Source organism: Bufo bufo, chromosome 1, assembly GCF_905171765.1.
Source record: "Bufo bufo chromosome 1, aBufBuf1.1, whole genome shotgun sequence".
NCBI classification, from domain to species: Eukaryota; Metazoa; Chordata; class Amphibia; order Anura; family Bufonidae; genus Bufo; species Bufo bufo.
The window spans coordinates 192,816,813-192,842,157 of record NC_053389.1 but is presented as its reverse complement, the minus strand read 5'-3'; the positions used below and the strand labels follow the sequence as shown (position 1 = coordinate 192,842,157).

At 45.6% G+C, this 25,345-nt stretch overlaps 1 protein-coding gene across 2 annotated transcripts in view; it reads left to right on the top strand.

Annotated features, from left to right (window-relative positions):
- The window catches only part of TBC1D17 (TBC1 domain family member 17), a 59,237-nt gene that overhangs the window by 13,113 nt on the left and 20,779 nt on the right, over nt 1-25,345 (top strand). The window contains exons 3-13 of one of the 2 annotated variants that reach the window (XM_040433851.1): nt 6,062-6,136; nt 7,333-7,453; nt 7,688-7,892; nt 15,293-15,407; nt 15,804-15,965; nt 16,189-16,320; nt 16,532-16,635; nt 18,908-19,002; nt 22,435-22,551; nt 23,560-23,660; nt 24,739-24,838. In XM_040433851.1, coding sequence (XP_040289785.1) covers nt 6,062-6,136; nt 7,333-7,453; nt 7,688-7,892; nt 15,293-15,407; nt 15,804-15,965; nt 16,189-16,320; nt 16,532-16,635; nt 18,908-19,002; nt 22,435-22,551; nt 23,560-23,660; nt 24,739-24,838 — 1,327 coding nt within the window. Of the gene's footprint in view, nt 1-6,061; nt 6,137-7,323; nt 7,454-7,687; nt 7,893-15,292; nt 15,408-15,803; nt 15,966-16,188; nt 16,321-16,531; nt 16,636-18,907; nt 19,003-22,434; nt 22,552-23,559; nt 23,661-24,738; nt 24,839-25,345 lie in introns of those variants that run through there. The other variant, XM_040433858.1, reaches the window with a different exon arrangement.

Below are 25,345 nucleotides of genomic sequence, written 5' to 3'. Positions count from 1 at the left end.
AACTCGCTCGTGTGAAAGGGGCCTAAGAGGCAGTAATTTCGTTTAATTCTTTATTAAGGGATGCATATAACGTGTTTCCGAGCCAAATGGGCTCCTTCTCCAGATAACATGCGGATATTGACATACAAGCAAGCAATTTAAAATGACAAATGAAGTGGCAGAAAGCAGGGGAGAGCAGACAAATCAGTGCATAAAAAGCTAAAGGAAACCTGTCCATTCACACGTCCGTGGTGTATTGCGGATCCGCAATACACCCGGCCGGCACCCCCCATAGAACTGCCTATTGTCCGCAATTGCGGGCAAGAATAGGACATGTTCTATTTTTTTGCGGAGCCGCGTCCTGGAAGTTTTGGGCCGAAGCCCGGAAGTTCGTGGCCACGCTCCTGAAAAGCAGATGCGGAGAGTACATAGTGTGCTCTCCGCATCCCGTTCTGCCTCATTGAGAATAAATGGGTCCGCACCCGTTCCCGATATTGCGGAACGGATGCGGACCCATTTGTGGACGTGTGAATGGAGCCTTACGCTGACCGTACTGAGGGCAGCATAAAATAGTGACAGAAATGCTGATCTCAGCGGTGTGTCACTCATCAGCTAAAAGTAAGTGGTTGCAGAGAACCAGCATCATAATCATTGCAGCCCAGGCCTTGAAGAGTCAAATCTACATGAGAAGAGTCCTGGTTATTCCTAATCTCCTGCTCTCTCACCCATCTGCTGATGATTGGCAGTTCTCTCCTAGAGAGAAAGGGAGAAAACTAGGTAGAAGACGGTCAGTCATCAGCAGGTGGGCAGGAGAGCAGGAATTCATGAATAACCAGGACTCTTCTCAGGCGGCCGTGACTCTTTTCCAGGCCCAGTCTGCAATGATTGTGATGTTGGTTCTCAGCAACCACTTACTTTTAACTTATAAATGACAGACCGCTGAAATCAACTCACCTGTCTCTACTTTATTCTGCCGTTAGTGTGGGTAGTATAAAGTTGATGACAGGTTCCCTTTAAACCGTTCAGCAGTTAGAGGGTTAGTTCATGGTTAAAATAAAGTATGCATATAAAAAAGGTTAATAATCGATAATTATGTAAAATATTCACAGGTTCAAAAATAGATAGTATTATTATGAACAGTACAAACAATAATACATAAATAACTTACATTAGAAATAAATAAATCCAGTGACAGAAATACTGTTTGGCCACTAGATGGGGCTGTAGTACCTGAGAATAAGAAGAATTGCTGAAATACCTCAAACAGTACATTATACTTTATACAATCGTCTCTGTGATCCAATTAAGACCTAAAGGGTTAATAGTGGAGAGTTTGAGCATCCAAAATACTTCCTTCTTTTTAAGAGCCTCAAAACGGTGGTAGGCCTTGGGAGGGATCTGTTCAGTTGGAGTAATACGGATGGAATTCTGCATTCCAGGATGTTTAAAGGGGTTGGCCGCTTTCTGGATAGCGTTGACCAATGTGTATATAAGATGATTATATGACACTTACTAATATAGACTTTGTTGAAATTCTGCACCTTTTTCTATATTTTATGAGGTATGCCAAGTCTTTTGTGCTGTCCACACATAGGTCCTGTCCATAAAATGGCTGATGATGGAGGGTCATGTGACCCGGCAAATCACCTCCATGTGATGTCTCCTCCATACAGACTAAACTCCCAACAGGACAAGTGCAGATGGTGCAGTGTATTTGAATGGAGGAGACATCACATGGAGGTGATTTGCCTGGTCACATGACCCTCCATCAGCAGCCATTTTATGGACAGGACCTATGTGTGGACAGCACAAAAGACATTGTATACAAGGGGGCATAGCTTATAAAATATAGGAAATGGGGCAGAATTTCAACTAAGGCTATATTAGTAAGACCCATATAATCCTCTTTCAAACACATTGGTCAACAATAACCAGAAAGATGCCAACACCCTGCTTCAAAAAACCTATCTTGATATTGTGCCGATGTTGCCTGAGGCGGTCATGAAGCTGTTGTGTTGTACAAGCTATATATTATAAGCCACATCAGCGCTCAGTAAGGTATATAACGCAATCCATGTAAAATGTAATTGGGAATGTTTCGCCTGTGCCTTTGGAATGGAATTCCAGTTGTTGGTGAGTGATGCAAGAACAACACCGGCATCCGGTAGCGCCGCGCTTATAGCTGCCTGGTGGCTTTGTAGGTGCCCATGGAGACATCTCTTGATGCTGTCTGAGCCTGCTTGGGGCCAAGATGGTCTTGATAGATGGTGCCCGTTTAAAGGTTACTGGAGGCCTCCGTGGAAGTATTTCGCTCAGGTGGACGTCTTGCATCAATAAGGCCTCTTTCACACGAGCGTGGCGGATTGGCTCCGGATGCGTTCAGGGTGCGTTCAGTGAAACTCGCACCATTTTGCAAGCCAGTTCAGTCAGTTTTGTTTGCGATTGCGTTCAGTTGTTAATTTTTTTTCCGCGTGGGTGCAATGCGGTTTGATGCGTTTTTCATGCGCTTGATAAAAAACCTGAAGGTTTACAAACAACATCTCTTAGCAACCATCACTGAAAAACAAGCAAGTGCGGATGCAATGCGTTTTTCACTGAAGCCCTATTCACTTCTATGGGGCCAGGGCTGCGTGAAAAACGCAGAATATAGAACATGGTGCGTTTTTCACGCAACACAGAACTGATGCGTGAAAAAAAACGCTCATGTACACAGACACATTGAATTGAATGGGTCAGGATTAGGGCTGCAACGATTAATCGACGTTATCGATAATATTCGATAACGGGATTCATTGTCAACGAATCCCGTTATCGAATAATCGGCCGATTCGTTGCTATGCGGGCGGTCAGGCGCTATGCCTGCGGGTCCTTGAACTTTAGATCACCGCATCTTTATTACCTTACAATGAAGCTCCAGTAACAGGCAGAGTGGGCGGCGGCGTAATGTCACTTACTCACGTGACGTGCCTGCGCCGCCTGCTTCATTCATAAAGTAGGTGGAGCAGGCACGTCACGTGAGTAAGTGACGTTACGCCGCTGCCCGCTCTGCCTGTTACTGGAGCTTCATTGTAAGGTAAAAGAAGATGCGGTGATTTAAAGTAAAAGTTACTGCCGGTTAAGGAATACTGCTGTGAGCGGCGGGGCCAGGGCTGTTATGGGGAGGGGGATCTGTGTATGGCACTGTTATGGGGACGGGGATCTGTGAATGACACTGCTATGGGGGAGATCTGTGGATGACACATATAGCATAAGATGCTATATAGTGTCATCCATAGATCCCCCCCCCATAGCATAGTCATCCACAGGTCCCCCTCCCCATAACGGTGCCATCCACAGGTCCCCCTCCCCATAACGGTGCCATCCACAGGTCCCCCTCCCCATAACGGTGCCATCCACAGGTCCCCCTCCCCATAACGGTGCCATCCACAGGTCCCCCTCCCCATAACGGTGCCATCCACAGGTCCCCCTCCCCATAACGGTGCCATCCACAGATCCCCCTCCCCATAACGGTGCCATCCACAGATCCCCCTCCCCATAACGGTGCCATCCACAGATCCCCCTCCCCATAACGGTGCCATCCACAGATCCCCCTCCCCATAACGGTGCCATCCACAGATCCCCCTCCCCATAAAGCCGAATGCACACGGCCGTGTTCCGCGGCCGAGAGCAGGCCGTGGTATGCCAGGCTGGATTCCTGTTCAGAGCAGGTGCGCACAGCGTCATTGGTTGCTATGACGCCGTGCGCTTCATGCCGCTGCTGTACAGTAATACACTCGTATAGATCATACGAGTGTATTACTATAGTGTGCAGCGGCGGCATGAAGCACACAGCGTCATAGCAACTAATGACGCTGTGCGCACCTGCTCTGAACAGGAATGCAGCCCGGCATACCACGGCCCGCTCTCGGCCGCGGAACATGGCCGTGTGCATTCGGCCTAACAGTGCACAGATCCCCCTCCCATATTGGTGCCATCCACAGATCCCCCATAACGGTGCCATCCACAGAACCCCTCCATAACGGTGCCATCCACAGAACCCCTCCATAACGGTGCCATCCACAATTTGTTTTAATATGGACTATGAACATAATTTTTCAAGTAAAATCATATAAACCCCTTTTTTTGTCATTTTGATGTTTTTCCCGATTAATCGATGAAAGTATCGACAACTAATCGATTATTCAAATAATCGTTAGCTGCAGCCCTAGTCAGGATTCAGTGCGGGTGCTATGCGTTCACGTCACCCGTACGGAAAACTAGCTCGTGTGAAAGGGGCCTAAGGGCCAGTGCTTCAGAAGGATTTATTTCGCCATGTGCCGCTGAAAAGGTGGTGCGGAAACTTCTGCTCCTATGCACATCTTTAGCGTTTTCCTTCCTTAGAGTAGATTGTAGTCACTGGGCCTGTGTAAATTTCCTTTTCGTGTAGGTAGGCATTTTTATTTTTATTTATTTATTTATTTATTTTTTTTATAAGGGGGGATGGATATCCCTTTTCCCAGAATTGTTTTTTTTGAGTATGACAGCTTGGTCCTGAAGAAGTTTTGTCCTCTGAGCAGTTTTTTCGGATTCTTTAAATTGACTAAACGGAATCTATGAGATCCATTTTTTTTATAGTGATTGCTTTTGAAATGTGAATGGCTATTGCTATCCACTTTCTTGAAAAAAGTTGACTATTTAATTTAAGGGTGTGCTCGATATTGGAGTAGAGAGCAGAGACATCCATGGTGACTAAAAGAAGGTCTCTGTGCCAGGGGATGCTGGTTATTTGGCTGTGTGGAATCCTTGAGCTAGCTGGGCAGGTACATGTCAGCGTAATGGGATAGATTACTGGTGGTGGAATGGGTCGTTGTGACAGTAGGCCTCCCTGGTGGTTTTGTTGCCTCTTTGTGTATCTTTGGCAGAGGATAAAAGTATGGAACTGCAGGAAACTGTATTGTGAAGAATTTTTTTTCATCTTCAGAACTAGGTTCTTCTAACCATTCTCAAGCAATGTTTCTAAATTCTTCTTAACCTTAGGAAAAGTATTCCGGCTCATCGGCTGGTAGTATTTGGAATCCTGTAGAATATTCGGTGCTTTATGATAGTCGTCATCATAATCTTGAATCACAATAGCTCCTCCTTTTGTCAGCTGGTCTGTAGACGGTATAATTGTAAGTGCGCAAATCCGTCAAAGCCCGTTGCTTGTATGTCAATATCTGGATGTTATCTGAAGAAGGAGCCCGTTTGGCTCTGAAACGTGTTATATCTATCCCTTAAAGGGGTTATCCAAAGTCAAAAACATTCTCCCCAATGCCCGGGCCCCTCATATAGATTGTACTTACACCGCTCCACAGCACGCGTGTCGTTCCTGATCCCCGCACGGCCTCTGCTGCATCTCAATAGCAGGCCGCATCAGGGACGAGCCTTCCTAACATCGCGGGTAATGCTAGGGAGGCCTCCCCCCTATGCCAGGCATCCTCAAACTGCGGCCCTCCAGCTGTTGTAAAACTACAACTCCCACAATGCCCTGCTGTAGGCTGATACCTGTAGGCTGTTCGGGCATTCTGGGAGTTGTAGTTTTTTACAACAGCTGGAGGGCCGCAGTTTGAGGATGCCTGCCCTATGCTATTGGCTGATCTCTCCGTCGACAAATGTTTTGATCCACACAGCGGGGAAATGCTGCTGCGGCCGTGCGGGGATCAGGAGTGACTTGGGTGCCAGGAACGTGGTAAATATAATCTATATGAAGGGCATGTTTTAGACTTTGGGTAACCCCTTTAATAAAGAATTAAACCAGGTTACTCTCTCTTACCCGTTCCTCTTCTGAGCCGTGCGGACTTTCTTCTATTCCTTACTGTCTCCGGTCATCTGTCGGCCTGTAACAAGCCTTTGGCTGCTAAGTGTTGTGCCTTTTCACCACTCCATAAGGTAAACCTCCTGGTTGTTTTTACTTACTTACCTCTCCTATGGTCCTCCCAATGTGCGCTTCTCTTCTCGGCTCCTGCATGTGTCAGATGTGAGCCTGCCTGTCGGTCCTTTTTGGAGATTTAGGCATTTCAGGGGTTAAGGGTTACTCAATGTTAGTATATATTTTTTCTTCCAGACATCGGATGTGCTCCTTCAGTGGATTCCCATAGAAGAAGATGGAGATATCACACAGATTCATTATACTAAGAAAGTAAGGACATTTTTATTTTTTTTATTTTGCTACTAATGAACACTTTTGGGCCTCTGCTTCTAACCTCAAGCTCCTACTTTGGGGGCCTTAATGAGTTGGATAAGTAGCAGTACCCCAATATCGTGTCTGTTTCCATTTCCATTAGTCAGGATAGTGCCAGCACAGGCTGTAGCGATGCAGCAGTACAGAGCGTTCTCTGGTGACTTGCATAATGGGAAGTGTAATCTTTACACCAGGTACTGTACAGTAATCTAAAAGAAACCCTAACCTTACAGGAACTCCGCTATTAGTACGGTTTCCTATCACAGCTCTGAGATTGTGGTTTCTAATAAGAAAAGGGGAAGGATGGCGTCATGGAGCAGATGGATAAGGCAGTGTATACTTCACCGACTGAAGCCTGGAGAAATAAAATGTAACTTGTATTAGAAACTTATTGATAAAATGCTTATCAAAAGTTTGAAAGGATAAAATGTGTTGCTGAGAGATGAGCGAATAATGGAGGAAGCGGACCCCTGTGAATAAATAGCATGTCTAGCACCCAGGGTATTCAGCCAAGGGATACATGTGTAGGTCAGTGGTAGACTTTAGGCAAGCCCTCCCTTCCCCAAAGTCTGACATAGGGCACCCATAGGGAGTATAGGAGCAGACACTGGTGTATTACTCACTGGCTAGTCATCGGACCCTAAGTGATTAGGACCTACGGTATTTTTCAGACTATAAGACGCACTTTTTTTTTTTTAGCAAGAAAAGATTTTGCTAAAAACTACCTGCTTCTTATAGTCCACAAATTGGGGTCCTCCAGCAATGCCAGAACCCCTTTACTACTTCTACTCAAATGGCAGTTACTGAGATGAAAGCTTTGTACCGCAAGGATATTCGATGATGTCACTGGTGGGTGAGGCCAGATGGGAAATGAGTAAAGAGGTGCCCCTTGTCTAGTACTAAATAGTTGTAGTACTCTACTCTCTTCATTATTTTCTCATTTCTTAGCAACACGTTTTATCACTGTTGTCTTTTGATAAGTGTTTTATCAATACTTTTTCTAATAAAAGTTACTTCAGTCATTGACGAGTACTTACGTCTTTCTGCATCAGACATACAGTGAATTTGGATAAAACAGTGCCCCTGTTCTGGGAAGCAGTCAGGTTCACTTGATGTGTATTATGATAAAAAAAAATAAATTTTTTTTTGTATAGGAGTCTCCAGGCAGCGCAGCATGCCGAGCAGAGGAGGAGATGTTTGACCCCGGTTATGAACCAGACTGGGCAGTCATCAGCACAGTAGGAACCAAAGTTCGCCCACAGGAAGATTTGACAGGTTGGTACTTGTTCCTGTCTCTCGAGATGGATGAAACAATGTGACTGCTTGATTATATGACCAGTGGCACAGCATGGGCTCTGCCATCCTGATACGGTGTGCCAAGCTGCTGCTTTTGTTTCACATAAATGTCCACATTATTATTCCCATCATTGCTCCCAGCGGTTTACTGGGTTAGGTTTGTTGCTTGGGTAATGGCCTTATGTTGTTCTGTTTTCTCTTTCCCTTCTATAGCCGTGAAACCTGGGATTCGTGAAAAATGGGCCTTCTCACTCAGTCTGTCCGAACTCAAGTCTGTCCGCAAAAGCAAGCCGGGTCTGAGCTGGTCCTATTTAATATTTATTACCAAGGAAGGGGTGTCCTTACAAGCCCTTCATTTTCATCAAGGTGGAACTAAAGCTCTGCTGAAGGCGCTCCGGAAATATGTCATACTGGCCGTGTAAGTAGTGAACCTGCTCGGTTTGTCAGTGGGTCACAGATTTATACATAAGTGGCCTGGCTGAAAACCAGCTTGGAGCAATGTTTACCTTAGAATGGTTTCCCAATCTTAAGGTGCCCATGCACATTAGACTACTGTAGAATGAACCTTCCAATTTTGTAGGGACTGGTGAGCCATCCAATATCTTTTAGGTGTTTGGCCAGTGTTCATTCTGCAGATTTCGTGGAGGGAAAATGGATTGGGCATGTTGAGTTTTAATATGCTTGATCCTTTGTTCTCAAGGAAATGAGTTGCTGCTAGATGTATCTGGCAGGGGTTTATTCCCATCTCCCTACCAAGAACACAAAACGCTGTCAGTTGAACTGGACGTGCATGTGTACGGTGAGGCCGGAATAGCTGTTGACTAAATGAGTGGTCAATAGCTATTAAAGGTACTGTGATGCTTGAAACATTGTGAACCCTTCAGAATTTTCTATATTTCTACATATATTTGACCTAAAACTACATCAGATTTTCACACAAACGCACGACTTGGCCATTTATTTGAGATAAATGATCCAATATCACATGTCTGTGAATGGCAAAAGTATGATTATCGGGTAAGTTAAAAGTGAAATTAAAGTAGTGTTTTCAATCAATGGGATGACAATCAGGTGTGAGTGGGTGACCTGTTTTATTTAAAGTCTGGTCTTCACAACAAATATTTGTGGAAGAGTATTATGGTACGAAGAGAGAAAATTTCTGAGGACCTCAGAAGAAGAGTTGATGCTCATCATCCTGGAAAAGATTACAAAACCGTCTCTAAAGAGTTTGGACTCCAGCAATCCACAGTCAAACACTTGTGTACAAGTGGAAGAAATTCAAGACCATTATTACCCTCCTCAGGAGTGGCCGACCAATAAAGATCACTCCCAGAGCAAAGGTAACCTGTCGGCAATTAAATGCCTTTCTCACATTAGCTAATGTTCATTAGTCCACCATTAGGAGGACACTGAACAACAATGGTGTGCAGGATTGCAAGAAGAAAGACTCTGCTCTCCAAAAAGAACATTGCTGCCCATCTGCAGTTTGCTATAGATCACCTGGACCAGCCAGAAGGCTCTTGGAATAATATTTCGTGGATAAATGAGACCAAAAAATATATATTTTTGGTTTAAATGAGAAGTGTTATGTTTGGAGAAAAGAAAACAATGTATTCACAGATAGGATGAGTTTTTTGTTTTTTTTTATCCTGGAAGCACAGTGGTGGTAGTATCATGACTTGGGTCTGTTTTTCTGCATCTGGGCCAGGACGGCTTGCCATCATTGATGGAACAATGAATTCTGAATTGTACCAGCCAATTCTAAAGGAAAATGTCCGGACATCTGTCTGTGAGCTGAATCTCAACAGAACATGGGTTAATGCAGCAAGACAGCGATCCGAAGCACCAGAGAATGGTTAAAGAAGAATAAAGTTAAAGTTTTGGAATAACCAAGTCCTGACCTTAATCCAATAGAAATGTTTTTGAAGAACCTGATGTGAGCAGCTCATGGGATGAAACCCACCAACTTAACAGAGTTGAGGTTGCTTTGTGTGGACGAATGGGCTAAAATATCTCTAAGCTGATTGGACTGCAGTTACTGGAAGCATTTCATTGCAGTTATTGCTGCACAATGGGTCAGACCAGATACTGAAAGCAAAGGTTCACATACTTTTATCACTAAGAGGCATGTGATATTGGATCATTTTCCTCAATAAGTAAATGACCAGGTTTGTTATTTTTGACTTATCTGTTTGATTTGTTTAATTTATCTACTTTTATTACTTGTGTGAAAATCTGATGTAGTTTTAGGTCAAATTTATGCAGAAATATAGACAAGTCAAGCATCACTGTGTATAGCCACCGGTAGAGGTTTATGGCATATTCACAGCTGCATTGGCACAAGTGATACCCACCTGTAAAGGAAGTTTGAAAGCAGTTACCGACGCTCTACAAACAAAGGAGTCAGAACAGAGTGGCAGGGAGCAGGAAAGTGTGCTTCCCTCCAGAGGTCCGGATGGTAGGGGGGAAGCCAAAAATCGTTAAAAGAAATTGGAGGACCTCTTTAAATGTAATTCATGAAACCTAATGACAATGCAAAGCATTAAAAAACTGAAAAGTTTATGAAAAGGAGAGGAGATTGTAGAGATGGATATCTGCAATACAGACCTCAGGTGAGCATGCACCTCGGGAGTACCGCATCCTTGGATAAAGCTAATGAATAGGGAAATTCGAGCAAGGCAGTGGGAGTAGGAAAGGGGATCCTCCTCCTGCAGGTGAATTGTGATCAGTACATTTTCTTCTTGTGGTGTTTTATTTTTAATGCCTTTTTAGTGGCAAGAATAAGATGTCATTTGCTTCTTTGCGCTACTTACCGTTATTTGGAAAGATTGCATCTTAAATCCATCAATGTTAAAAGTGAGTAGACGGCACAATGTTAATTGACCTTCCCGCTTTGGAAGAATTATCGAATGGCCATATTTGTTTTCCTGTCTATTATTTATGAGGGTCATCGCGTCATAACGAAACGCTAAAGTTTCACTTACTACAACTCCTGCCGGAACCTGCGGGTTGCTGACAGGCGCTGAGTCGAGGCTATTAAGATAACTTGGGTATTGCGGAATTGCTCCTCAAGTGCCTGACCTGGAACTCCTTATGAAGAGGAAAGGCTTGATTGATTTAATTTTCTTAATTATATTGGTAAAATCGTTAAGGGATAGTTGTAGATGTTTTGTCACTAAAATAAACTAATGGACCTCCGCCTATCGAAAGATTGCGGGTCCCCTGACACCTCATTCTTTTTGGTTGGGTTTTACCACATCCAGTCAGAAGTACGGAGAGATTGTATAGCACATCCACATATAATATAGTCCACAGGAGTTGGGTTGAGGGAATCTGTTTCCTTGATAGGTGGGGGTCCCAGAGGTAGGATTTCCATCTATCAAGCATTCAGGGCAGATTGAAGATCATTGACTTGGGGACAATATATTTACTGGGGAATAGTAGGAATGGGAGTGAGAACAGGTTACCAGCAGCATTACATTTTGTGGGAGTAATATCTCAGGCCTACAATGTATGTTGGTTGTGCATACATCATATACATTTTGGGGAACACAGTTTGACGAAAGCGTTGGGAAAACTCCTGATTTATACTTCCGATGTGTAGACCAAATGTGAATAGGAACTATTATCACTGGTTATTATTTCAATGTCATTTGATCATTGAACCTTTTATATTGAGGAAATGAAATCAAATGTAAGTTCAGGTTCCTGAGAGTGAAGGTATTTGTTCAGGAAGAGGACAAAATAGGTAGGACAGAATGCAATGGAAATAATGAGCCTCCCGTAACATTGCCTTGCTAGCTGATCAGTCATTATCCATAACCTTTGATTTTGACGAGTTTCAGAGAAGACCAGATTGTTTGTTTGTTTTTCAAAGTGTTCTATTGGCAGCCTGTGCCCACTGCTGCTCTGCTACTCAGGACAGGCATGGGCGCCATGTCACTCACTCAGCTACTGCTGTTGATCTGGTGGTCTTGACCTGCTGGTCCTCCCCTGGCCTCCTGGGGTACTTAAGGTACCTTCCCCTAATGGAGGGTACCTGAGCAATAGGTTTTTATAGCTTGCTAGTCCCTGCTAAGGTTTGATGTTCTGTTTTGTCTGCCCGTTTCCTGACTTGCCCTCCACTGCCTGATCTGACCTGTGCCTGGGCTGTATTGGCCCATTGCTGCCTGACCTGACCTTGGACGTGTTTCATGTATTGGCAAGTACTTAGCCTGCCCTGACCTCAGCCTGTCGCTTATTGTGGTTTTGCCCGATCCCTCGGTGCTTTGCACTGGTGTCTCTGGCCTCCATGGGTCAGCTGTCAACCACACAGGGACTACTCCAAGAGGTAGCTGACTAGTGGCTCCCCAGCGGTGAAGTCTAGATCCCTGTATAGGGGTTAAAGGGTGAAAACCAGGGGCCTGTCAGGATAATACTTTTTAAGATTCGCCCAAAGTTAAGCCTGTTGGTTGGCGCAGTGATTCCAAGATCTGATAATTGCCTTCTTTGCAGCTAGCTACGTGTAGGAAACCAGTCAATAGGTATTTAATTAAAAGTGCCTCAGATGGAATTTTGTGCAAATTGACATAAGCCACTCAGGCCCCATACAACCCATATTAAAAAATAATATAAAATAAAGAGTGAACCCAGCAATTGTGATGTCTGGAGGTGTACAACCGCTATAAGGGCCTGTAGTGGGTTAAACACCAGATGAATAGAACGTGCCATCACTAAGGTGATATGTCACAGGCTTGGATTAACCCTCAGGAGAATCGTGTAGTGGACCTAAGTTCAGACACAGTAATGAGGCCCAGCCACTGCAGTGCCTATTAAAGGGGTATTACTATGCAATGTCTAGGACTTTTCATATGAAGTATTATGAAATATTGTTCATCGCCCCCTGCTGTTTATCCTTCTGGTCCGTTTTCTGCTGCATTCAGTGGTGGGCCAGAGATGCTCAGTAGCTTCCTTTGCTCCCTTTCTCCGCTCGGTGCTGGCCTACTGAGGGAGCCCAGATAACTTTTATGGATTCATCCCTACTTCATTGACATATATAGCTATATCTCTCTCTGGACAGTTGGGAAAGAAATTGCATTGCATGTAATAATGCTAGTGCGAATTGCAGCTCCGCTTTTTCGCGGGGCTGCTGAACGGAACAACGGATGGGGATGCTGTCTCCATCTTTTGCGGCCCCTTTGAAATGAATGGGCACCCGCTGTGCAAAATTGCGGAACGGATGCGGACCCATTCATATGGTCGTGTGAATGAGCCGTAACTGACGCATCATTATAGTTGACTTCTCCTTTTGGACTTGTTTTATTGTTCAGATGTTCTGCCACTTTCCTCCCAGTCAGCACGCTGTGGATCCAGCAATCCGGGCTTTGACATTGACTCTTAATAGCGTTGTCTGTGTCATCACAAAGCTCATAACTGCTGATGAGGAGGCCATGGTCCTTGGTTTGATTTGTGCTGCAAGGACAGATTAACAGGGCAGGAGATGGATCTCATTAGTAGTTGAGCTCTGTAGATACCAGGAGATAAGGACGTCTGATTGTCGGTTGCTCCAGCTTGTGAGAGCCATAAGAATCTCTATGAGGAGCGACGTTACTGCCCTAATTTGGGGGCCTCTAATATTACTGTGACCAAAGGTGAAGTGCCACCACTCCGTCTTACACATATTATACTGTGGTGTACCACTATGAAATGTCTCTACCCAACTCCAGCTGGGGGGACGAGTGAGGAACATAAAAACCATTCTGATTCCCCCTGACCTGGCTGCCTCTTTGATATCTGTATCTATGGCCACTTTGCACTCCAGGCCCAATATTGGCCTCCTATTCACCCCCCAAATCCCTTTGTGCTCTACCGTCCCCAGCCTGCCCTTAAGAGTGCCAGTTATTAGGTAATGGGTTCCAGTGAGCCTCCCCCTTATGACTCCTCAGAAAGAGTTCTCTACATTTGCTGCTCTTTAGTCCTGTCCTTTTGGAGATTGTCTACCTTTTCATGAAGGTTTCATATTCTTCATCATTGATGAACAAAATCCCCTCTAAAAAAAATCCTCAATACTTAATTAATACAAAAACAACAAAAATAGACATTGGGTGCGCAGTTATAAAAATTCCAAGAATTTTCTGCGCGTTTCACACAATTTTTTGCTTACTCATAGCACACAACTGTGCAAAACGCGCAAGCTATTCTTGGACTTTTTATAACTGTGCACTCAATGTCTGGAAGCAGCAAATTACAGCATTTGACTTTTTCCAGAACTCCCACAGAGATGAATGGAGCAGCAGTTCGCATGCCTGACCTGGTTCTCTATTCATTTCAGGCGGGCTCCGAGCATAGACCCTACAGGGAAATCTTCAGGTGGACCACCTGAGCCCTCATCACGGCCACATGGGTACATAACAATCTGATGCTCTCAGCATTAATTAATGCTAGGAGCATCAGGTACTTATACATCTGGCCGGCAGTCGCAGGGTCCCCCCTTAATTCAACTCTCTCAGTTGAATACTGCAGCAGGGGACAGCAGTATTTTTCGGTATTTCGTGCTGCACCATGGTGTTGCTGTCACGCCTACTTGTTTAGGACCACCTTCTTTCAATTTGGACCTACCTACAACATGTGGCCACGTTTTTAGTTTTTTTTTTCCTGAGGCCACTTTAAGTTCCCAGTCCGTCCCCTGGCTCCGATGAATATGGGGTCCCCACCATTCTCATGATCGATGGGGATCTCTGCGGTAGGACCCCTACTGATCTAATAGCTATCCCTTATCCACAGGAACTTGTAACCACCAGAATACCACTTTAATCCTTTAAGGTCTGGCCTATTTAGGGCCTTAAAGGATAATTTATTATTATTTTTTATTATCATTCTACTTTTATAATCCTTTTTTTCAGTTGGTCTTCATTAACAGTTTCAGCAGTTTGTCCTCTATAGCCTTCAGTTGACTGCATCTGCAGACTGTTCTTCTCCTTCTCAGTGAATCTGGTAGAGGGCTGCTCTGAAGGCTTCATCTACAGCCCTTAATCTCTGTCTCCCTGACAATCTGATAATAGGCTTATACTTATGGAAAACCTGAGGATAGTTGGTAGGCTTCTGGTTTCCATAGTAACCCATCAGCACCTTATGAACGCAACACACAATACCAACGGGCAGACAGAGGGGACTTCCATGGTCAAGATTAGCTCCTGATCTGGGAGCTCCTGCTGTTACTTGCATGGACACTGAAGCTGTGCTCACACAATCATCATACCATAACTGTATGCCATGGGGCCTTATGTAGGTAATCCATGTTCAGACTTTTTCTTAGGTTTTTTAACCACCTTATTCTTTTAAACAGGGATGGTCCATGGTATGTCCAACCAAACACAATGGGTTGTTGCCTGTCTGACCCCTGAGGGCAGCATGTGATGCCAATCATGCTTAGTTAAGGAGTTCAGGTTGATATATTTAGGTTTTATGTCACTATAAGGCCTCATGCACACGGCTGTTGGGTGGCTAGGGCCGTATTGCCTAGGCCGCCGGCCGTGTGCACCACTTGAATGGGTCCGCAATTCTGGAGATGCGGAACGGAGTCACGGAACGGAACACCGGAAGCACTACGGAGTGCTTCCGTGGTGTTTCTTTCCGTTGTTCCGCTTTGCAAATAAATATGACAGTTCATATTTTTTTGTAATGCGGACAGACCACGGACCCATTCAGTTGAATGGGTCTGGCCCGCTGCACGGATGTTGCCAGTGCATTGGGGACTTCAATTACAGTCCCCAATGCACGAACGGCCGTGTGCATGAGGCCTAATGTGAAGCTTTTTGATTTTTATATATTTTTTTTCAGTTCTCCAAAGGACTCTCGGCTCTTTTTGGTTTATCCACACGACTCTCATGCCCTTTCCCATTCATTTGATGAACTCCAGATGTTTGACGATGATGGCTCCTCTGACTTGGTGTCTGTAAGTTCAGCCCTCACCCTAGCTTCAACATTTCCTTTTTCTAATCCATGAAATGATGTGACACCTATATTTGCCTGTTAAAGGGATTGTCCTTGAAGACAACCTTTTGCCATATGGCATTTGGATGTCGTAGAGGGGCCCCCTTTAAATATCCTTTGCATGTATTTTAAAGGGGGTTAGTTACTGCTATGGCGGCGCTCTCTAAATGCAATTCGCCATGGTCCTTCACTGCTACTAATCTAACAGGAACGGTTCATGTGAGCAGCCACTCTTCGTGTGCCGGTCAAAGCGGATTTCTGATTGGTCTCTGCAGAGATGTGGCATTGTGAGGTATTCATATGAATCCTATAAAGTTTTTTTATTTTTATATATTTATTTTATTTTATTTACTTCTAGAGATTTTTCCAAGACCCCTATTCTGCAACGTTTGGTGGGTTCTCCAAAGTTACCAATTTTTTCCGTGGAGCTTTGCGGCACCAGGATGCACATCACCAAAGGCCATTATCTGAGATGGCAATCGGTCTGGAGGATGAACCTGGTTTTGAAGTGATCTCCTGTGTGAGTATTCACGTTCCAGGATTTATTCATTTGCCGTGTATTGGAGGAAGCGGTGCGAGCCCCTGAGGGCTGTGGGGCGTATCGAACGAGGGTTTGGTCAATTAAAGGGGTTTTGTAATTACAGCGGCTTTTGCCTGGAGTTCAGCATGTTAAGTGATATGGAGTCTTGGGTATTGTTACTGTGGGTTTAGGCTGTAAACTGACATCCAGAAATCTATTTCAGCAAGTGGAGCTGGGCGAGCGTCCAGTCATACAGCGCCAGGCACCTGTCAGCGAGCAGGAATGGGAATCCTATATTAATTCTGAAGGTCAAGTGATGAATGTGGATGGTTTGAAGAAGAGGATCTTTTCTGGGGTAAGTGCGGCTGCAGAGCAGGGATTAGATCTATACACTGCAGCATTTACTGCAGAATGTGGTCCAGGGCATCTGCTGCTTGTACGCATTTCCTCTTAGGCACACACGATGGCGCCATTTCACAAAATTCTATAATCCTAAATACACTGCAGATGTCACATGCTGCTGCCATCTACTTAATGAAATGCGCTGTTGTTCATTTGATTTTTAGGGCTTGTGTCCAGGGCTTCGAAAAGATGCTTGGAAGTATCTCCTGGGCTATTATCCTTGGGATAGCACAGCAGAAGACAGGAAATCTTTAGTACGGAGAAAAACGTAAGCTTTCTGCAGAGAGTATAATCTAGTAGTGAGTGTGAGCCCCCTGGTGGACAGTAAGGCTAGTGCAGCATTTGTGCAGTTGCTGTCATATTTTTAACCCTGGTTTTGCATAAAATGTTTTTCTTTCTTGATTATTTTTAAGCAACTTAAAGGGGTTGTCCAGGCTTTTAATATTGATGACCTATCCTCCGGATAGCAGGGGTCCAACACCCGGAACCCCCGACGACCAGCTGCATGAAAGGAAAGTGTACGCATGTGCCGTCTCCAATTTCTCTTCCTGCTCACCACTGCTGTCTATGGCAATACAGCTGCGAACAGGAAGGGAGACGGCAGCATCTCATTCAGTGTCGGGTGTCAGACCACCGCTATCCTGAGGATAGGTCATCAATATTAAAAGCCCAGACAACCCCTTTTAATGATTTGCCTATTTTAAGAAAGAAGGAATATTGTCACATTTCTATCTTGACTAACAATAAAAAACATATTAATATAGTGGGCAAAGATGGGAATTACTTGGCCTGACTGTTGGCAAGCTGCTTAACTTTTGGCATGGTGCTCACTCAGGAAGTCAATTGAAACCATAATGGAGGCAGAACAACTAAACTCCGATCCCTGACACTCCACTGCTGGATGTATTGTCAATGCTTCGTCTTTCTCATTACTCTTCATCGGGCATTGGCAGAGTATAGAAGTGGGTGTGTACTAATCACTTTACCTCCGATTCAACCCTAGCTGGTGGGGACTTTGAACCAGCGAACACTGGGCGTACAGCAGGGCATTTACCCATAATCTAGGGAAGTCTAACCTCACTATGTTCTGGTTCAAAGTCCTCTATGCATTAGGTTGAACAAGATGGAGAAGTTGCCCACAGCGATTAATCAGATTACAACTACGGAAAGGAAAATGGAAGAAGTGATCTGATTGGTTGCTGTGAGATCTAGAGGTCTAATACTTGACTCCTATACACTAATATGATGCTGGCAAAATGGCATAGGAGCCTGGTTGTTATAGGAAACACCACGATTCTTCTATTACAGTAGAGACCATTGAGCCACAGTCCGATTCAGTCCGTGTATCACAAAGATGAAAGTAGCCATAGATATCGCATGACAGTAATGACTCGGGTTACTGGAATTCATTTTATCTACCAAAGTGGATATGATCACCTGAGATAGAGATAGAGAGATAGATATATATATATATATACACTTATACTTTTTATTATCATTTGTGAATGACAAGCCCACATCTTAGGCTACTTTCACACTGTCGTTTTGGCTTTCCGTTTGTGAGATCCATTCAGGGATCTCACAAGCAGTCCAAAACGGATCAGTTTTGCCCTAATGAATTCTGAATGGAAAAGGATCCGCTCAGAATGCATCAGTTTGGCTCCATTCAGTCTCCATTCCGCTCTGGAGGTGGACACCAAAACACTGCCTGCAGCGTTTTGCTGTCCGTCTGACGAAGCGGAGCCAGAAAACGGATCCGTCCCCATTGATTTACACTGTGTGCCAGGATGGATCCGTTTTTTCTGACAGAATCTGGCACAATAGAAAACGAATCTGTCCCCCATTGAATTTCAATAGAGTTCAAGACGCATCCGTCATGGCTATAGAAGACATAATACAACCGGATCCGTTCATGGCGGATGCATGCGGTTGTATTATTGTAATGGAAGCATTTTTGCAGATCAATCACGGATCCGCTAAAAACGCTAGTGTGAAAGTAGCCTTAAGCGTTGCAGTAGATTTGGCCTGGGCTACAAATACATAATTGATGGAAAGTTTCCTTTAGGCCTCTTGCACACAAACGTGCCGTGTTTTGCAGTCCGCAAATTGCGGATCCGCAAAACACAGATGTTGCCCGTGTGTCTTCTGCAATTTACGGCCTGGAACAGACGGCCCATTATAGAAATGCCTATTCTTGTCTGCAAAACGGACAAGAATAGGACATGATCTATAATTTTTGCGGGGCCACGGCACGGAGTGCTGTCCGCATCTTTTGCGGCCCCATTGAAGTGAATGGGTCCGCACCCACAAAAAATGCGTCTCGGATGTGGAGCCAAACCACAGTCGTGTGAAAGTGGCCTTATCTAGTAATGTGTTCTAAATGAGGGAAGAGCTTTGGGGACAGAAGGGTTAATGCCGCCTCTCCCCCACATCTTACACGTTGTAAACAGTAAGAGAACCAAGAAAGCGGGCAGATAGCGTGGGCCTGGTGCCATCTCTGTGGGACACTGCTCAGCACATGTCTGTCTTGCTGTTTCCAGGGATGAGTATTTCCGTATGAAGCTGCAGTGGAAATCTGTGAGCGAAGATCAGGAGAAGAGGAATTCTCTGCTGAGAGGTTACCGCAGTTTAATTGGTCAGTATAATCTCAACATTTTAGGACCCCATGTGCTAGGCTTAAGTGAAAGGAAGGAAAGGCAGAAACCCTGCACTAAATTCTGTGATCCGCCAACAATTTTGAGTTTTTAAAGCGGTTCTCCGCCTTGAACAATTCCTACTTGCCGCGGACCGCTTGTATCGGTCTGCAATGACTTGAATTCTTGCGGATGCGGAGTCATTGACTTCAATTGGGTTCTATTTTTTGTGGTGCAGAGGCACGGACCGAAATCCCATGGAAGCGCTTTGTAGTGCATCCTTGGGCTTACATTTCGTGCCTCCGTAGGATTGTGGACCTATTCAAGTCACGGCGCTGCCCGTATATTGGGGACCAGCTGTTTGCAGTCTGCAATATGGGCACGGGGCACACACGCTTGCGGGTCTCTTGACAATAAGCTGATCCCAAAGTGTCCCCCAGTAGTCATCCCATTGATCTGTAGGGAAACCTGGCAGCATGTGTTCCGTTTCTATGCAGCGTCGCAACTGAAGAAATTAAAGAGGACCTTTCACATCTCCTGCTTTAGTAACTACGTGCATTCCACATGTAATAGCAATTCTGGAAAAGCTATTCGTATGAATCCATGTTGTGCCATTCCCTTGTTATTTCTACTTGAAGTTTATGAATGTATTGTCAGCAGCTAGCAATAAAGGTACAGATGGGTGTTACCAGTTGGGATGTGTACCTGCACATTCTGACACCAGCAGCACTCATTGGACAGAGGCGGACACATCTGCTTCTGGTAACACCCAGCAGTACCTTTACTGCAGACTGCTCGCAATTTATTGCCAGATGCTCCAGAATTTGCTATTACATGGGGAATGCAAGTAGTTGCTAAGAGTGACATGTCAGGATATGGGACAGATCCTCTTTACGTGGTACACATTTTTTCCATTCAAAGCAATGGTAAAAAGCTATTTGCTTGTGTTATGCAGGGCAGACGAAGTCCTCCAGATTGGGAGACATTCTTTGCAGCCACTCTCCACTCTGGTCAGTGTGTTAACTCGGATTTCCCTTGTAGGGTATATAAAAATAGGTTTTCTAAACTAGTCAACTCTGTTAAAGGGATCTGTCCCCAGGTCTATAGGAACCATCACACTGTGTGCTATGATGGGAATTCAGATTACAGCATCTTGTGGCCTGATTGGCCAAGAGGCACAAAAGGACTGGACGCAGGCTAGTGGTGCCACTTAGCTGATCAGGCCTGGAGGTACTTTAAAGGGGTTTTCCAGGACTACAATATTGATGACCTATCCTGATCAGTAGGGGTCAGACAACCCTCGACCAGCCGTCGCGCTCTTTTGGTTGCTGCAACCTCCTCACAGCTAACTAAGCAAAGCGCCTTACACTTGCTGTGCTTGGTATTACAGTTCAGACCTATTCACTTGAATGAGACTGAGCAGCACATAGGCCACGTGACCCACGAATGTGACGTCACTGGTGTAGGAGGAGACTATAGTGCTCATCAGAGCGCCGTGGCCTCTTCAACCAGCCGGTCAGTGACTCTGCGGATCAGCTGACTCTCACCGTACAGATATCCTGAGGATAGGTTATCAATCTTGTACTCCCGGAAAACCCCTTTAATTCGATAGGACATGACCTTATGATTGGCGAGGACCCAAACTAATCCTGAGAATGAAGGGCTGCAGCGCTGATTGAGTACATGTAGTGTTTCCCTGCACAGCTCTGCTTCAGGCACCAGATGAATGGAGCTGGCTGCAGCAGCACGCCATCCAGATGAACGGAGCTGGCTGCAGCAGCACGCCATCCAGATGAACGGAGCTGGCTGCAGCAGCACGCCATCCAGATGAATGGAGCTGGCTGCAGCAGCACGCCATCCAGATGAATGGAGCTGGCTGCAGCAGCACGCCATCCAGATGAATGGAGCTGGCTGCAGAAGCACGCCATCCAGATGAATGGAGCTGGCTGCAGCAGCACGCCATCCAGATGAATGGAGCTGGCTGCAGCAGCACGCCATCCAGATGAATGGAGCTGGCTGCAGCAGCACGCCATCCAGATGAATGGAGCTGGCTGCAGCAGCACGCCATCCAGATGAATGGAGCTGGCTGCAGCAGCACGCCATCCAGATGAATGGAGCTGGCTGCAGCAGCACGCCATCCAGATGAATGGAGCTGGCTGCAGCAGCACGCCATCCAGATGAATGGAGCTGGCTGCAGCAGCACGCCATCCAGATGAATGGAGCAGGCTGCAGCAGCACGCCATCCAGATGAATGGAGCTGGCTGCAGCAGCACGCCATCCAGATGAATGGAGCTGGCTGCAGCAGCACGCCATCCAGATGAATGGAGCTGGCTGCAGCAGCACGCCATCCAGATGAATGGAGCTGGCTGCAGCAGCACGCCATCCAGATGAATGGAGCAGGCTGCAGCAGCACGCCATCCAGATGAATGGAGCTGGCTGCAGCAGCACGCCATCCAGATGAATGGAGCTGGCTGCAGCAGCACGCCATCCAGATGAATGGAGCTGGCTGCAGCAGCACGCCATCCAGATGAATGGAGCTGGCTGCAGCAGCACGCCATCCAGATGAATGGAGCTGGCTGCAGCAGCACGCCATCCAGATGAATGGAGCTGGCTGCAGCAGCACGCCATCCAGATGAATGGAGCTGGCTGCAGCAGCACGCCATCCAGATGAATGGAGCTGGCTGCAGCAGCACGCCATCCAGATGAATGGAGCTGGCTGCAGCAGCACGCCATCCAGATGAATGGAGCTGGCTGCAGCAGCACGCCATCCAGATGAATGGAGCTGGCTGCAGCAGCACGCCATCCAGATGAATGGAGCTGGCTGCAGCAGCACGCCATCCAGATGAATGGAGCTGGCTGCAGCAGCACGCCATCCAGATGAATGGAGCTGGCTGCAGCAGCACGCCATCCAGATGAATGGAGCTGGCTGCAGCAGCACGCCATCCAGATGAATGGAGCTGGCTGCAGCAGCACGCCATCCAGATGAATGGAGCTGGCTGCAGCAGCACGCCATCCAGATGAATGGAGCTGGCTGCAGCAGCACGCCATCCAGATGAACGGAGCTGGCTGCAGCAGCACGCCATCCAGATGAACGGAGCTGGCTGCAGCAGCACGCCATCCAGATGAACGGAGCTGGCTGCAGCAGCACGCCATCCAGATGAACGGAGCTGGCTGCAGCAGCACGCCATCCAGATGAACGGAGCTGGCTGCAGTTCCTTGCACAGCCGGTGGCCATGAGTGGCGCTGTAAAGGGAACAATAGGGATGGGCCTGCAGTGCTGAGCTCTCTGTGGTGGCAAGACCTAACAGATGTGTCCATGACATTGCAGAAAATGAATTTATTTTTTTGGATTTAATTACCAGAAAACCCAGTATCCTAATGATTTAATAATGTGCGCAGTGTAAATAATTTTACTGTCCTTCCTTAAACTGCAGAAAGAGATGTCAGCCGTACGGACCGGAACAACAAGTTCTATGAGGGGAATGACAACCCAGGGCTCTGCCTTCTCAATGACGCCTTGACCACATACTGCATGTATAATTTTGATCTGGGTATGTCATTTATAGTCTTCAGCATTAACATCCATAGTCCTCCTCCTGAGGTTGGGATTATTGAGAGCATTAGAATTTATTGAAATGATATCGATCTAGAAAATGATATCGATCTAGATATATGTATAGAGAGAGAGCAAAAGGCCCCTGTCAGGGTTAGATTGCTAATTAATCCTTGTAATAAACAACTCATCTGCTGCAGAACCTCTTCTGGAAGAACAAACAAAGCTGCATGTCTGTCACTGATTACATAATGTAGGATACTACTTTTTCAAAAGGGGAGTTGGCAGCAGTTTTGTGCCCACAAAAAGTGCCAGCCATAATGCCGCAAAATAGTTGGTCACTATGTCTCTTTTATATAGGGGTGCCCAATAGTGCCCCATATAGTGCCAACTAGATGAAGTAGTAATCATAGAAGCAGGAACCTTCAATCAAAACTCTCACTGAACAGTACAGCCTCTGCCCAGCCTGAATCTACTGACCACATGGAACGATAGATTGTACTCCCCTTTACCTCTAAAAGCCCTTTTAACAGGGGCCAGTGATTGGGGCAGTTATCACGGAGTGTTCCTAGGAATGCCCATGCTAGGTAATTTCCCTGTCTAAAGCTGCCAGTCATCCGATGAATGAACAAATACTCGTTCATCAGGTGAAAGCATCAATGACGTGGACACCTAAGTCATAGTTTCTGGGCAGCAGATCGCCCTGTCGTAAACAGCTATCTGCTGCCCAAAAACAGTGAATCTCTAGGAGTGGAGGGGATTGCTGCATGTAAATGCAGCTCTCGCCTCCTCTGTTGAGTAGGCAATTATCAGGAATGAACAGTTTGATTCTGATAATTGCTGTCTTGGTCGGCTTGTGTAATGGGTCCTTAATGGAGATGAGACTTTAGGTTTCACATTTGTACTCTTAGTCCGTGTGTCCCAGATGACTTGGGGAGAGGTTCCTACCTGTGGGATTTCAGGATTAGCTAACTTTAATGAAGTGATGTCTGTTTTTGTTGCTCAGGTTATGTTCAGGGAATGAGCGACCTCCTCTCCCCCATACTGTATGTCATGCAGAATGAGGTGGATGCCTTCTGGTGCTTCACAGGATTCATGGAGATGGTGGTAAGTTCTATACTAAAACTGATACTGTGTGGCGTGGAGCCTCTGTCCAAAGACTCGCTGGGTTCACATCACCGTTTGTTTTTCCGTTCTTCTGATCTGTCAGAAGAACAGAAAAATAAAGAAAAAACGGATCCTGTAGTTTAAGCATCCGTTATGCTCATTTATGCATGTTTGGCATCCGTTTTAGCCTTTTCTGTCTGAGATCCGTTATTTCAGATGGGAAAAAAAGTCCTGCATGCAGTCAGGAAGAGGAGTTATGAGGAGCTGTTTATATGGAGCCAAGTCTGTAGATCTGCTGCCGGTCACATTGGGGAATAGTAGTATTCTGATATCTCAGCTTCCACATTACATTGAGTTTGAATTCAGTTCGGCCTACAGTTTAAAGGTGTTGTGTAGGATTTTAATATTGATCCATCAGTCTCCGATCGATGGGGGTCCATCTCCTGGTGTCCACATGCTGTTTGAAGAGGCCATGGCACGTGGGCGAGCACTGTGCCCTCTTCATTACCAGGCACAGTGCTGTAAGTTCTGTAGTGGCTGTGCATTGTACTTCATACAACTTTTTTCCCCATTCACTTGAATGCAATATGTACTAAAAGAGGAGACGGGCACCACTGAATACAGTCAGCGTGCTGCTTCAAGTGCCACAGTACAGCACACATCCATTAGACAGCACTGGCGTAAACAGTGAAGAGGTCGCAACGCTCTTCAAAAAGCCCGTCAATGAAGGTGCCGGGGCAGTGATTTAATATTAGAGGCCTATATAGGTAATCATTGATCATCCATATAAAAATCCAAGACAACCCCATGGTTACCGGTTGGTACCAATCTTCCTCCTTCCTTCTATAGTCAGAATCTCCTTGAGCAGCGGCATCTAAATGCCTCTGTTTCTGAGGCCATGTAATGCCTACAGAATACATATTGTGACTGTCTCCTGATCCACCCTTTGTTAGATCGTATTGATGACTGTCTAAAGGAATTTTACTATATGTATAACCACATAGTACTTGCTGACAGCCACTGCTTTGGGGAGAGCAGCTTGTGATCAATGCATTGATTTGTTTCTCCTGCATCTCAGCACCACAACTTTGAGGAGAGCCAGGAAAGTATGAAGAGACAGCTGTCCCAGCTCAACCTTCTGCTGCGTGTCCTGGATTCTGCACTCTGTGATTTTCTGGGTTTGTATTCTCATTTGTGTATTACGCCCAGGGAGAGTTGAATAGGGCGGCAGCTTGACCACCAATCCATCCAAACTGGGAACACTTGATCCCTATTCTTGTGATCAGTGGGAGTTCCAGTGGTCGGATCCACACCAATCAGTAAATTACCCCCTATTCTGTGGAATAAGTCTTTGTCATGGGAAAAAAAACCCTCTCGCTTGTATCATTGGGGGACACAACAGAAGAGGATGAAGATGGGGTGAGCAGTGCGCCAGATCGGTGTAGGGTTGTTTGGTTCGCTTTCGTCACCATAAAAAAGTATTGCGATACTCAATACCATGCAAAAAAAACGCCAAAAAAAGCTGCGTGCATTTCGCATTTTATGAAACGTTCGGCCCATAATAGAACAGTCCTATCCTATTTTTTTGGGGTGACAAGGTGACTAAAAAATGGCGAATCGCATGGTTTTTATTTATTTATTTATTTCATTTTTTCATTTATTTTACGGTGCTCACCGCATAGGAG